General features: G+C 34.9%; 1 protein-coding gene across 2 annotated transcripts; it reads left to right on the top strand.

Moving 5' to 3' along the window:
* The first annotated feature begins 371 nt into the window (after positions 1 to 371).
* On the top strand, positions 372 to 13,979 carry synpra (synaptoporin a). 2 transcript variants are annotated; one of them, XM_028447283.1, is made up of 6 exons: positions 372 to 460; positions 546 to 611; positions 11,299 to 11,423; positions 11,507 to 11,705; positions 12,526 to 12,717; positions 13,505 to 13,979. In XM_028447283.1, the coding sequence occupies exons 1-6, from the start codon at positions 443 to 445 to the stop codon at positions 13,679 to 13,681; spliced, it is 777 nt and encodes a 258-aa protein (XP_028303084.1). In that variant the 5' UTR covers positions 372 to 442; the 3' UTR covers positions 13,682 to 13,979. The 2 variants fall into 2 exon arrangements, with proteins under 2 accessions (XP_028303084.1, XP_028303083.1); XM_028447282.1 differs by having other exon boundaries at positions 13,448 to 13,979.
* The last annotated feature ends 127 nt before the right edge of the window (positions 13,980 to 14,106 follow it).

Below are 14,106 nucleotides of genomic sequence, written 5' to 3'. Positions count from 1 at the left end.
TTTTTGTTGTTATACTGTTTATTTTGCATGTTTTATTGTCATTTTGTGGGTTTTTTCTACAATTTCGTGTGTTTCTAGAGTTGATTAATTCCTTTACACGCACTAATCATTTACATGCGGCCCCCAGGCCATGTCTTTAATATTCCATGAAATCATTCTAAGGCCAAACAACGTGTGTGTGTATTACATTTATTAAAAATAAATTATATATATAATGTCTGCACTAATGTGAAGCAGACCCTCATAGAGACAGTGAGGGTCTTGTTTCCTCCTGTCTCTATAATAAACCTCTCTACATCGTCCATAACAACCGAAGACGCTCGGCTTTTTCCGGACACAGTCGGAGTCAGTCTCCGGATCGTCGACGCGCGTCGGTTCCATCGGTGATTGTTTGGATTTATTTCATCTTTTATTTTCTCCTCCATGTAAAGAGAAGAACAGAATGGACTCTGCTCACCAGGTGAGTGGGTTACCGTCTGTCTCATTACACCTGAAGTGAAGTGAGCTTAATTAGTGAGCGTGTGCGTGTGTGCGCGTGTGTGCAGCTTTCCTCTGGAGCGACATTTCAGGTGCTGAAAATACCGCTGGGATTTATCCGCGTTCTGCAATGGGTGAGTTCATTTATACACATGAATAAACATAAATCTGTGTGATTTGGTTTGTTTTTGTGCAATAGTAGGAGAAAAACTCACTATTCTACACTGGGATTCAGTTTCCACAGTTGTGTGATGTTATTTATTTGTGTGTTTGTTTGTTTGTCACATGACGTGGTAATTTTTATTTCTTTTTTTAATCATTTGTGCACACGAAAGAGTAATTAATAATACCTGAAGTATATACAGTATGCTCTGTATGTAGTGACTGTGTTTGACACCTGCTCCTTTGGCCAGTGATTCATGCAGTAGACATATGATCTCTTTAAAGCTGCAGTATGTAATTTTTTTTTGCTTCATTAGGTTAAAAAAATGTATGCTAACATTTGAATATATTGTAATTAAAAGTGTTCTAAGAGGACTCTGGACCTCTGATCCTTCTCGTTTTATATTTGAGCTTCAGAAATCCAGGAGCGTGATGCTACATTTCAGCCAATCAGAGATCCTTTTATAAACAGAGTGCTCCATCAGCTGTTTTGGGGTGTGACTATTGCCTGCTTGCACGTTCATGTCCTCTGTTGTGAAGTACAACCACGGATATTCCAGCAGAAGTTTTTATGGGTATAGTCATTTTACTTGTACGTATGTTTTAAAAGAGTACTGAGTAAATTATTATTATTATTTGTTTTAAAATGATCAGCGGACATTGTGAAACTACAAAAAATGAAACGATCAGACAACAATCAAATACATCACATCATAGCCGACCAATCAGATTAAACATATGCACCAAAACAGCATTAATTATAGGTTATTTTTTCAGAGCATTATTATTATTATTATTATTATTATTATTATTATTATTATTATTATTATTATTATTATTAATTTTATTTTTTTATTTATTTATTTATTTATTTATTTTTTTTAAGATTATTATTATTTATCATTTATTGTAGCCTAAAATGTTTTTTTTTTTATTATTTTATTTTGAATTGAATTTATTGGTGTTATTTTATTTAAAAAATGATAATAATTATACATTTTGACAAACCTTTTATTTTATTTTATTTTATATTTTTTTCCTTTGTGGAAATAATAAAGTTCCAATTGTGAAAGATATAGTATCTTCCTTTTTAAGTTTATATTATTAAATTGAGCTACTTTATATTTTTTAAATCACACACCCTGGTGAAAACAGCGTGTGCTATTTTTTCAGTCACACAAATTTTGTATTTATTTGCCCAGGAATGTCAAACTGTAAAAAAAAAAGAGTAATTTCAACATTATTGTGCCCTATTTAATATTTATTAGTGATATTTAAACTATAAAGAAGGCAACAACAATATATAAGCAAGTATTGACAGATATCATCCCGTGTAGGATCTCCACTTAAAAATATTTAGATTTTGTGGCAAATTTTAATTCAATTCTGGGCAGTTTTCTGTGATTGTTTGTGAGTAATTGTGCAAGATATTAGAAAAATGGAAAGTTCTTTCAACAATTTGTGATATAGGCAGAGAAATACTGTGGAGTTTAGTTGAATTTGTGGATTTGAAAGGACTGAGATATCTACAAATGAATTATTTATGTTTTCTCTGTCATATTTACTTTCTCCTGTGGACTAAATTGGATGCTCCAAAGGGCCGTGTTTGGCCCCCGAGCCTTGAGTTTGTCACATGTGAGGGATGTAAGAGAATCCAACAATAAGGATGAGGAATGAACCAAAGCTGTTTGATGGAGGGAGTGTGTTGTGTCTAATGTAGTGAACTGAACACAAGCCTCAGGACAAACACAGAGAAGTGAGTTTCTTTGATGTCAAATCACCGTAACCATGAGGATAGGGTGTGTGTGTGTGTGTGTGTGTGTGTGTGTGTGTGTGTGTGTGTGTGTGTGTGTGTGTGTGTGTGTGTGTGTGTGTTGGTTTTTCTACTCTGGTGGGGTCCACCTCCTGAAATATCACTCACGCCGTGGGGACCGATTTTTAAAAAAATGAAGGTTTCAAGTGATTTGTGTGTTCCCTTAAATTTTTCATGATTTTAGAAATTAAAATCAGATCTGTATGACCTTCAGGAAGTGTGGATCCCATAAGACACCATTCTGTCATTGGTCCTCACGGTGTGATAAAAACGGGTATGTGTGTGTGTGTACTGTGGTGAGAACGTTCCTTTCGGCCACATGCTGCCCTCGTTCTAATTTTATTGTGAAATGTAAATGTACAAAATGACAGAAAAATACACAAAACAAAAGCAAGAATACATTAAAAAATACAAAGAATTACAACATGGCAGAAAAATACAGTAAAATATGAGAAAAACACAGTAAATACTCCAAAAAAAAACCCCACAAAACAACAGTAACACATAAAATTACTCAGAAAAAATACGGTATATACAATTACAGAAAATGACAACTAAAGTACACCAAAACATAAGAAAAACATAAAAAAAAATGACTGCCAACTTACAGTACTAACAAACACGCAAAATGACAACAGTAGATAAAAATGACTCCAAAATGACAACACAAATACACAATATGACTCCAAAAAACATGTATTTTACAGGAAAAATACACAAGAGGATTACAGAAATACACAAAATGTCTCACAACGCGACAATAACACACAAACACAGAATGAGAGAAAAACACACAAAATGACTATAAAAACTCTTTGTTGTTTCCTGTATTAATGCTCAGGTCACTCATTAATCTACATGCTGACATGAATGTTGATCATGTGACCCTCATTAAACAAACACATTGTTGTGGCCCTGCTGTGATAAACGTTGCCTACCGCTGCTTTAAGCAATGTTTCCTGTGGGATTTGTGTGACGCTGCCAAAGATCTAAATCTCCATCTGTGTGATGATGATAACACTGTAACAGTACAGTGTGTGTGTGTGTGTGTGTGTGTGACATCGTTAATGAGCTGTGATTGACTATCAGACGCTTTCTGACTAATTTCTCATAGTTTATGTCTTGTCTCTGCACCTTATTCTACGTCTCACTAATACGTGCAACTCCCTGTGTTAAAAAGATGAAACAGTTCAACTCTTTTATTCTGTATTTTACCTTCAAATCCTGTTCCTTTTTATCACAGCAGGGCCACAAAAATGTATTATATCTGATCCGAGGGTCACATGATGAACATTCATGTCAGCGTTAGAATAATGAGCCATCAGAGCATTAACACAGGAAACAATAAAAAGTTTGTGTTTTTGTGTCATTCTGTTTATATTATTTTCATTTTGTGTGCATTTGTTGTTATATTGTGGGTTTTTTGTGATAATTTAGTGTATTTTTCTTGTTGTTTTGTATTTTCTCTGTCATTTTGTGTGTTTCTTGTTTTTTGGGGTATTTTTTGAAGTGTGTTTGTAAGTGTAATTTGTGTATTTTATATATTTAAATTTTATTTTGTATGTGTTTGTTGTTGGGGTTTTGGGAACCATGGTGTATTTTAGTGGTCACAATTTCATATATATATATATATTTTTTTTGTCATTTTGTGTGTGATTGTTGTTTTGTGTTTTTGAATTTTATTTTCTCATGTCCTTTTGTGTGTTATTGGTGTGATTTTTCATATTTGTATTATTGTTTTATATACTGTAGCTTTTCATCACTTTGATTATTTGTCTTTTATTGTGTGACTGTTACGTGTGGGTTTTTTTATTCATTTTGTGTCATTTTCTTGTCGTTTTGTATTTTTTATGTTATTATATGTGTGGTTCTTGATTTTTGGGGTTTTGTTGGAGTCATCAAGTGTGTTTCTGTTGTTGGTTTGTATATTTTTCTGTGATTTTGTGTATTTTTGTTGTCGTGTTGTATTTCTTTCTCTCATTTTGTGTGTTTCTTGCTTTCTGTTTTTTGGAAACCGTTAAGTGTATTTTTGTTTTTGTATTGGAGCCATGTAGTGTATTTTAGTTTTTGTTATTTCATTTTATTGTTGTTTTGTGTTTTTGAATTTTATTTTCTCGTCCTTTTCTGTGTTATTGTTGTGATTTTTCATATTTGTATTATCATTTTTCATACGTTAGCTTTTCATCACTTTGATTATTTGTCTCTCATTTTGTGTGATTTTGTGTATTTTTTTTATGTCGTTTGATCTATTTTGTAATTTTTTGTCTGTTTTATTATTTTGTGTGTTTGTTGTTGTTTAGGCAGCTAATTTTGGTTGCTTTTGTGTATTTTTTAAGTAATTCTGTACATATTTTCTGTGTTGTGATTCGTTTTGTGTGTGTTTTTGTTCTTTTTTACTTTACTTATGTTGTGTGGTTTTGTTTTTTCGTTTGTTGCATATTTTTCAATTACTTATTTGTAATTGTCTTGTGTGTTTTTTTGGGAGTTTTTACCTTAAGGAGTTACTGTACTTGTCTTTTAGCAGCATTACATTGAAGGCACTCGAGTGATTTTGATAACATTTTAACTAAAAAAAGACTTGATGCCATGGAAATCTACAATATCTAGAAAAGAGAATATTTGTAGGTTTGTGGAGGTTTGTGCTCTTGTGTGTGTCTATTTTTGCTGTTATTTTGTGTATTTCTCTGCCATTTTGTGTGTTTTTGGAGTACTTTTCTCCAGCTTACACACACACACACACACACACACACACACACACACGCACACAGGCTTCACACATCAGACTTACCTCTAAACTTTTCACACACACACTGGCTTCACCATGTCTACTGGTATCATTAGTGAAACTGTTGGTACAATTCTACAAGAATCAAAACGTATTGCCGGTCACCATGAAAAGTCTTTGGTGATTTTGAAAAGAATTCAGACACCACCTCCATTTCCTTTGCATCAAGAGTGGTCGCTTGAAAGCTATGGTGAATGTGGGAGCTGGGGTTACGTATTCAAGTATGAGACGGGTGAACTCTGTCTGTATCAGAAGAATATTTGTGAAACCACGCAAATGTCTGTGGCTGTTTTGTCGTCAAATGACTGGGGTGTATTAAAACTAGCTAACCCTAGAAACATCAATGTTAGATGTTACATGTTGTTTGTTTCTGTCTCACAGCCCAAGCAACGATCTATATTTATTCTGCTCAACTTTATTTGAAGCTGAAATGAAGAGATATTGAAGTTCATCCTGTAAGTGTCACACGCGAGTGTGAGGCGTGTTCATAATCAGAGATGTCTGCAGGAGGTTCTTGTGGTAGGTTTAGGGCTGTGCATGCTTGTGTGTGTGCGTGTGTGTGTGTGCATGTGTGTGTGCAGCCCCTGGTCTGTTTGGCACACTGTCATTGGCTGACATGTTGTGATGTGAACAGCTGTAAGGTTTCCTCCTCTCTACTGTGAACCAACTCATGCAGAAGCTGTCCTTTGAGATGTGCCCAAACCCGTTACAGTGTGTGTGTGTGTGTGTGTGTGTGTGTGTGTGTGTGTGTGTGTGTGTGTGAGAGCTAAATTGTACAGTTGCTTGAGCACATGATGCAGATGATAAACATGTATTTTCCTATTAAGCTGCTGCTGTTTTTACACATTTTCAAAGTCTATCAATGGATTCATTTAGATTCCTTTACTTGTGCAAATCTAAAAAGTTACAAAACAACAACAACAACAACAACAACAACAACAACAACAACAACAACAACAACAACACATCTGTGATTCAGGTCTTGGTTTTCTCTTGCTAACCACCATTTTTTTGCTACAGGATGATTAATGGACTAAATACAACAATATCAGGATTTTAACTCCCAGAAATGATGTGTTTGACTTATTAATGACAAATCTCCTTTTTTCCAGATATTCACAGTGATCTAGAGCAGGGGTTCTCAACCTTGGGGTCGCGAGACACTGGGAGGGGGTTGCCAGATACCTTCAAGAAACTAAGAATACTTTCTTAACATTTTGAGCCTATTTTTGCTTATTTTTACCCTTTTTCTGCAACTACACCAAACTTGCCATATTTTAAACCTATTTTCATCACTTTTTCTTGCCATATTTTTGTTCCTTTAAATGCATTTTTGCTACATTTCTCCCATTTCTGACACTTCTACATCAAATTCCAATGCATTTACTGTAAAGTTTTTCCCACTTTCAAGACATTTTCAGCACTTATAAACCCTTTACACCACTTTTCACCACTTTTCCACCTAATGTCACATATATTGACCCGTTATTGTCACTTTTAACCTCTCTTCACCATATTTCATGCTTATTTTTGCCAATTTAAACACATTTAAATGTAATCATGCCCAATATTTGCCAGTTTTAACTAATTGTCCCAGTAGGGTTGGGGTTTGAACCCTTTTCACCATATTTCTGTCTGTTTTTGGCCAAAATTATTTGGTCTCCAACTACACCAAACTTGTCATATTTTAACCTGATTTTCATCACTTTTTCTTGCTGTATTTTTCATTTTTGCTACATTACTCCCTTTTCTGACACTTCTACATCAAATTTCAACACCTTTTTCTGCACATTGTGTCCACTTTCTAGACATTTCCAGCACTTATAAACCCTTTCCACCACATATGTTGATCCATTATTGTCACTTTTAACCTCTTTTCACCATGTTTAATGCTTATTTTTTGCCAATATAACCACATTCATGATTTGTAATGCCCATTACTTGCCAGTTTAAACTTATTGTTCCAATATTGAACCATTTTTCAGTTTTTTAAATCCCATTTCACCACCTTTTCCACCATTTTTGGTCACTTTTAACCCTTTTTTATTTCTGATTAAAACAAGGATTTACATCTTTAAAAAGACAATATACATATGTTGACCCATTATTGTCATTCTTAAACTCTTTTCACCATATTTCATGCTTGTTTTTACCAATTTAATCACATTTATAAATTATCATGGCCAATTAATGCCAGTTTGAAATAATTATTAATGTTTTTGACACTTTGAACCATTTTTGACACTTTTTCTGTCTGTTTTTGACCATAAATAATTAATGAAGGCTCCAAAACAGCCTGTTTTTAGAAGCAGTGTGAAAGTTACTTTTCAGAGGCTAAAACTCCAGAAAACAGGTGAGTTTGGGAAAATAAACCTCAAATACTTTGTTCTTAGAACAATTAGAGATGAGTGAAAAATAACATAATACTGGACCTTTAACTAAGCAACCCTGGACAGATAGATGAATGGATGATGGATGGAGCTGTGCCTGATAGAAACTGATAAATGAGCTTAAAAAAATGTTCATTTTCTGTTTAAAAAACACATAAACAGCACTATTTATGAAGAATTGAAGTCACACACACAGCTGTGTATTTCCTCTTTAGGTTTTCATTCAGCTTCTCTCACAGACGTTGAAGTCCAACATGTAGGGACACTGTTACACTGAATTCGTAGAAATTCCCTTGTGGTCAGTCAGGCTTAAAGAGAAAAGTGGGCTGTGTTGGACACAAAGCGTTCCCTGTGCAGAGCAGGATTAAATAAGCTCCTGGTTTTGTTCTTCAGCGCTGGAGGTGAAACAATGATCAGCTTTTATTCTTCTCTGCTGTGTGAAATTATGCTGTAGTTATCGTAGATGTAGCAAAACAGGAAGTTCTGATCAAAAAGAAAGGAAAACAACTTTCCTTTGAACCACAGCTTGATTTTTGATTTGTTTACCTTCTGTAGTTACCTTTAATACACACGTGTCAAAATACGACCCTTTAAAACATCCAAATCGGCCCGCAAGGGAAAAACAGTGTAAATTACCAAATCATTTAGTTGTGGATATCTCAGTAGGGTTGTGAAGGGGCGTAATATTTGTCACAAATTTAATGAAACTCTATAAAATATGCCAGAGTTTCCAGTTTTCCCAGTTTTTTACTCTTGAATTGTTGAAAGAAACCTAATTTTTTCAAAACCCTGCTCAATCCACAAACTGTTTGACAAAATTTACCCAAAATGAATAAAAACTTCAATAAAATGCACAAAATGAATCACAAAAATAGAAAACAAATAAAAAAAGACAAAACTACAATGAAAATGCACGTAATGACTCCAAAAACACACAAAATGACAAAGAATCTCTAAAATAACTTCAATAACACAGACAATGGCACAAAATGTAATATTTAACACACAAAACTTTAATAAATAATGACATCAAAAACACTTATGACAATAAAAAAACGTCTAAAATGACGCTACAAACCCACAAAATCACAACAAAACCAACCAAAATTACTCCATTTAATTTTTACTTAGAAACCACATTTTTCCAAAGTCCTGCTTAATCCTGAAATTATTTGACATTTCCCCAAAGTGAATAAATATTGTCACTGAACGTCACCTATTGGTTGGATATTGTCGGTGCCATATATACTTTACATACATGTTACATTTCATTTATACATGGAAATGCAAAGTAACACTAATAATGAAATGATTCAATTCCCAACCTCTAAGATCAGACTTATCCATATTTTGGCCCCTGAACCAGAATTAGTTTGACACCCCTGCTTTAATACACGTAGAGTGATGAATTTCATGTTTATTTTTAATCTTTCTTGAACATTTTACTGTTTTATTGATGTATTGGATTCTTTTCCATTGCATTAAATCTGTGTGGTTAGTTTGTGAATCTGGGTTTCTTCATCGTTGACAAAAATCTCTAAAAATGACTTCAATATCACAGAAAATGACAATAAAAACATGCAAAGTCTCTTCAATAACACACGAAACTACAAAAAAAAAAATGTACAAAAACGACTCCAAAAAAAATAAAAAATAGAAAACAACAACAACAACAAAAAGTACAATAAAATACATAAAAAGACTTAAAAACACACACAAAAAAAATCTGGAAATTACTCAATAAACACACAAAATGGCAACAAAAATTCACAAAATGATTTGAATAACACACAAAACCACAATAAATATACACAAAATGTTTGTCATTTTTATGAAATTTGATTTCGTTTTGTATATTTTTCATATATTTTACGTATACTTGTCGTCTTATTGTGTTTTTTTTTAGAGTTTTTCTGTGATTCGGTTTGTTTTTTGGAATCTTAGTGTAAAATGAACTATTTCTTAAACAATTTACTGTTATTTTAATGTGTTTAAATCCCTGTGGTTAGTTTGTGCAGTGATTAGAGCAGCAGCGGGCGATAAGCGTTTAAAATGAGATACAGTATGTTTCCCTCGCTCTGGGTTTTCTTCATCATAAAGACTGTCCTACATTTCCCTCAAGTTTCTGCAAACAGAAGGAAAGAGCAATGAAATGATGAGAAACGAGCCAATGGATTACAGCGTTTGTCATTGTGTTGAATAAATGACAGATTGATGAATTATAGTGGCATTTCAAATGTTGAGTGTGCAGCTTATTGAGTTTTGAGGCTTAAGGAGGTTCTTTGTTCCACTTGAAATATTGAGTTTGTGTGATTTACACACTGGGTTTGACAGCCCTGCACCATTTTGGTTCCAACCCTGTCATTTTGGATTCATTTGGTTATTTTTGGTTGGATTCACTCACATCTGTACCTGAGCATTTAAACACCGGTTTGGTACGGGTGACTTTTATCTCTCCTCCTCCTCCCTGTATCCCTCCATCTCTTCTCGCTCTCGCTCTATCTGTTGTTCCCTGAGGATCTGAGCTCTAAGTGAGGGAGATAAACTCACGGGGATGCAGAGCTTTGCATCTTTTGTCTTTCCACAGTGTAGCTAAGCTCTGCTGTTCAAAGGACCCAGTCAGAAACCATACGTTAAACCAGACATGGGCCCCATGCTGCCCTGCGTTTAATGTTGTGGGGCCCCCAAAGTAAATGCACATAAAGTTTTAGTTTAAAAAAACTACACAAAATGACAGAAAAATACACAAAACTACTATACAAATGAGCAAAATGACTCCACAAACACAAAAAACGACTAAGAATAATACTCCACAAACACACAAAATGGCATCAAAAACACACTAAATGACTTCAACGACACAAACAAAACTATGATAAAAATGCACGAAATGACTCCAGAAACACACAAAACAACAAAGAATAACTAAAAGTCCTCCATAAACACAAAAATGGCAACAGAATTACACAAAATGATTTTAATAACATACAAAACTAGAACAAGAATACACAAAATTACAATGAAATGCAGAAAAAGACTCCACAAACACCCAAAATGACTTCAATAACACACAAAACTAAAATACAAATGCACAAAATGACTCCAAAAAGATAGAAAACAACAAAAGTACACAAAACTGACATAAAATGCACTAAATGACCAAAAGAAAATTTACAAAATGACCAAAAAAATCCTAAAATAACTCCAAAAACACCCAAAATAAAGAAAGAACTGCAACAAAAATGCAGAAAACGTTTGTGTTTTTTGTTGCTGTTTTGTGGATTTTTGGTGTCATTTTGCATGTTGTATAGTGATTTTTGTGTATACTTGTAGTCGTCTTGTGTGGTTTTAGAGTTTAATCTATTTTTATTGTCCTTTTGTGCCTTTTTCTGAATGTGCTGTAATTTTGTATGTTTTTTTTAATTTCATTTATTTATTTTAATCTTTTTGCTTTTGTTTTGTGTATTTATCCAGCATTTTGTGTGTTTTTGGAGTCATTTTGTGCGTTTACTTTGGGGTCAACTGAACACTTGACCGAGGGCCGCATGTGGCCCATGTCTGATGTAGACGATCAAATCCACCACAACATCATGAGCTGTAATTTAACAAACATTAGTAGATTAAAATGCAGAAATTCAGTGGTGTTGATTTACGTGTGTGTGTTTTTGCAGCTCTTTGCCGTCTTTGCGTTCTCCACGTGTGGAGGCTACTCTGGTCAGCTGCGTGTCAGCGTGGACTGTATGGAGAAGGCCAGCAGCAACCTCAGCATTCCCATTGACTTTGGTTATCCTTTCAGGTGAGCACAGCTTCCTTTGGCCCCTCACTGATGGATGCTGATGGATGCTGATGGATGCTGAACCCATTGTTGTGTGTTCACAGGTTGGATCAGGTGTCCTTTGAGGCACCGGCGTGCGAAGCCACCAAACGAGAGCGAGTGTTCCTGATTGGAGACTTTTCCTCGTCTGCAGAGTTCTTTGTCACCATCTCAGTGTTTGCCTTCCTCTATTCCCTCATGGCCTCCATCGTCTACATCTTCTTCCTCAACAAATATCGTCAAATCAGCCGAGGACCACTCATTGTGAGTTTGGCCAGGGATTCCCAACCTTGTGGTCAGCACCCCTTTCAGGGTCACCAGGAATATTCTTTTTAACATTTTGAGCCTATTTTTATTTTTACTCTTTTTCTGCAACGACACCAAACTTCCCTTATTTTCTACCTATTTTCATCACTTTTTCTTGCCATATTTTTTGCTCCTTTTAATACATTTTTTCTACATTACTCCCATTTCTGACACTTCTCCATCAAATTTTGATGCGTTTTCTGCACATTTTTTTCAGTGCTTATAAACCCTTTACTCCACGTTTCTCACCTAATGTCACATATGTTGACTCATTTTTGTTACTTTTAACCTCTTTTCACCATATTTCATGCTTATTTTTGCCAGTTTAATCACATTCAAGATTTGTCATGCCCATTATTTGCCAGTTTAAATTAATTTGTTTCTACTTTTTAAATTACATTACCCCAACCCCCCATTTCTGACACTTTGAACCCTTTTAAATACTTTTTCTGTCCGTTTTGCCCACTCTAACTTGCAACTATTAATCAATTTCTGTGGTTTTTAAAACCCCCATTTCACCACTTTTAACCCAATTTATTTCTGATTAAAACAATGTTTTCCATCTCTAAGATGACTATAATAATAAATGTTCCTGGATAACAGTGGATATTTTTCAGATGAATAAATAAATGTGGTTATCACAGATTCATAGAATAGACCATTTTACTGACTTTATGGATGGACCCCAAAAATCTCTCCCCTTTATTCCCCCTTATAGATGGTCCTGTCTCCACATGACTGTTCTTCAACATTTGCTACGTTCTCTGTGTTCTTGTAGGACTTTGTGGTGACCGTTGTGTTCTCCTTCGTGTGGCTCGTCAGTTCCTCGGCGTGGGCCAAAGCTCTTTCTGACGTAAAAACGGCCACAGATCCTGACGAGGTGCAGCTTCTCATCCCAGCCTGCAAAGTTCAGACCAACAAGTGTGGGTCTGTGCACGGAGCACGGTGGTCTGGACTCAACACATCCGTGGTACGTTTGGGGGATCGTTGTAACTACACGTGAAGCGTTGCTTCAGGAGATTGTTTGGTGCAGTGAAAGTTAACCAGTTCTGCATTTTCCAAGGTTAAGAAAGTCAATCTTACTTTTAAAATATGAGTGGGAATAAATAATATCCAAATGTAAGCAATCACTGTCCAGGAAGTAGACATGCACAACTGGCGGGCCAGGGACCACTTACAGCCCTCAGACTAATTTTGTGCAGTTCACAATGAAAACCCAGACAAAAAACAACTAAAATAACTCCAAAATGTATAAATATTACACAAAATGAGAACAGAAATACACAAAATGACAATTACACAAAACAAAAAATCAGAAGTATAGAAAATGACCATACATTATGAAAAACATAAATACAAAAATAACAATAAATTATGCTAAACCACAACAAAAACTAACAAAATGACAATGAATTATGCAAAACAGACAAAAATGACACAAAACTACTTTAAAAACACCCATAACAAGATAGTTACCAGTATAATAATTATTCCCACACAACGTCTAATTCCTTGTCACACAGTGAAAACACCAAAAGTTATATTACACACTAACGTTCACTATTTGAGGATCATTAAGCTTTAATGAGGCTAATGATTCCTGTATTGGAACTTATCTTAAGTTTAATCTCCAGTATTTCTATATGTTGTCATATCTGATGATTTATGTCGTGTATCGTTGCTATATCTTGTTTCTGCAGGTTTTTGGATATCTAAACTTTGTCCTCTGGGCTGGAAACATCTGGTTTGTTTTCAAGGAGACAAGCTGGCACAAAGGGGCGGGTCGACTGGCAGGGGGCGGGGCTTCTCAGAAACAGGCGGGCACGTTTACCCAGCAGCCCTACAACCCAGGAGGTCTGGATCAGTCGGGAAACTTCAGCCCTCCATCTGACTACAGCCAGGTGGGAGGGGCCACCTCCTCCAATCAGATGTAGGCGAGGGCGGGCCTTCGCACTTTGATGCATATTTGCATCTGAGGTCAATCAGGAAGGATACATGTCCTCTCTCCACTCTGTGCAAAAAAAATACAACCTTAAACTGTGTCAGAATCCATCATCCACTAAAAACACAGGACAAATGTGCAAACATATGAAAAATACACAAAATGACAATTACACAAAACTACACATGAATGACTAACAAAGCTACCAGTTACAAAAACGAAGAAAATGCACATAATGAAAGAAAAATGTACAAAAGACCAGTAAAATTATCAAAATTACTTCAAAACTGAACAAGATGACTATAGAAATACACAAAAACAACAAAAGTACAGAAAATGAGAACAAAATACACACAAAATGACAATAAATCACACAAAACAGCAAAAAAATACACAAAATGAAAATTATGCATAACA

This window comes from Gouania willdenowi, chromosome 5 (genome assembly GCF_900634775.1).
Source record: "Gouania willdenowi chromosome 5, fGouWil2.1, whole genome shotgun sequence".
NCBI lineage: Eukaryota > Metazoa > Chordata > Actinopteri > Blenniiformes > Gobiesocidae > Gouania > Gouania willdenowi.
Note: the sequence above shows the minus strand (reverse complement) of the source record. Positions and strands in the feature narration are given on the sequence as shown.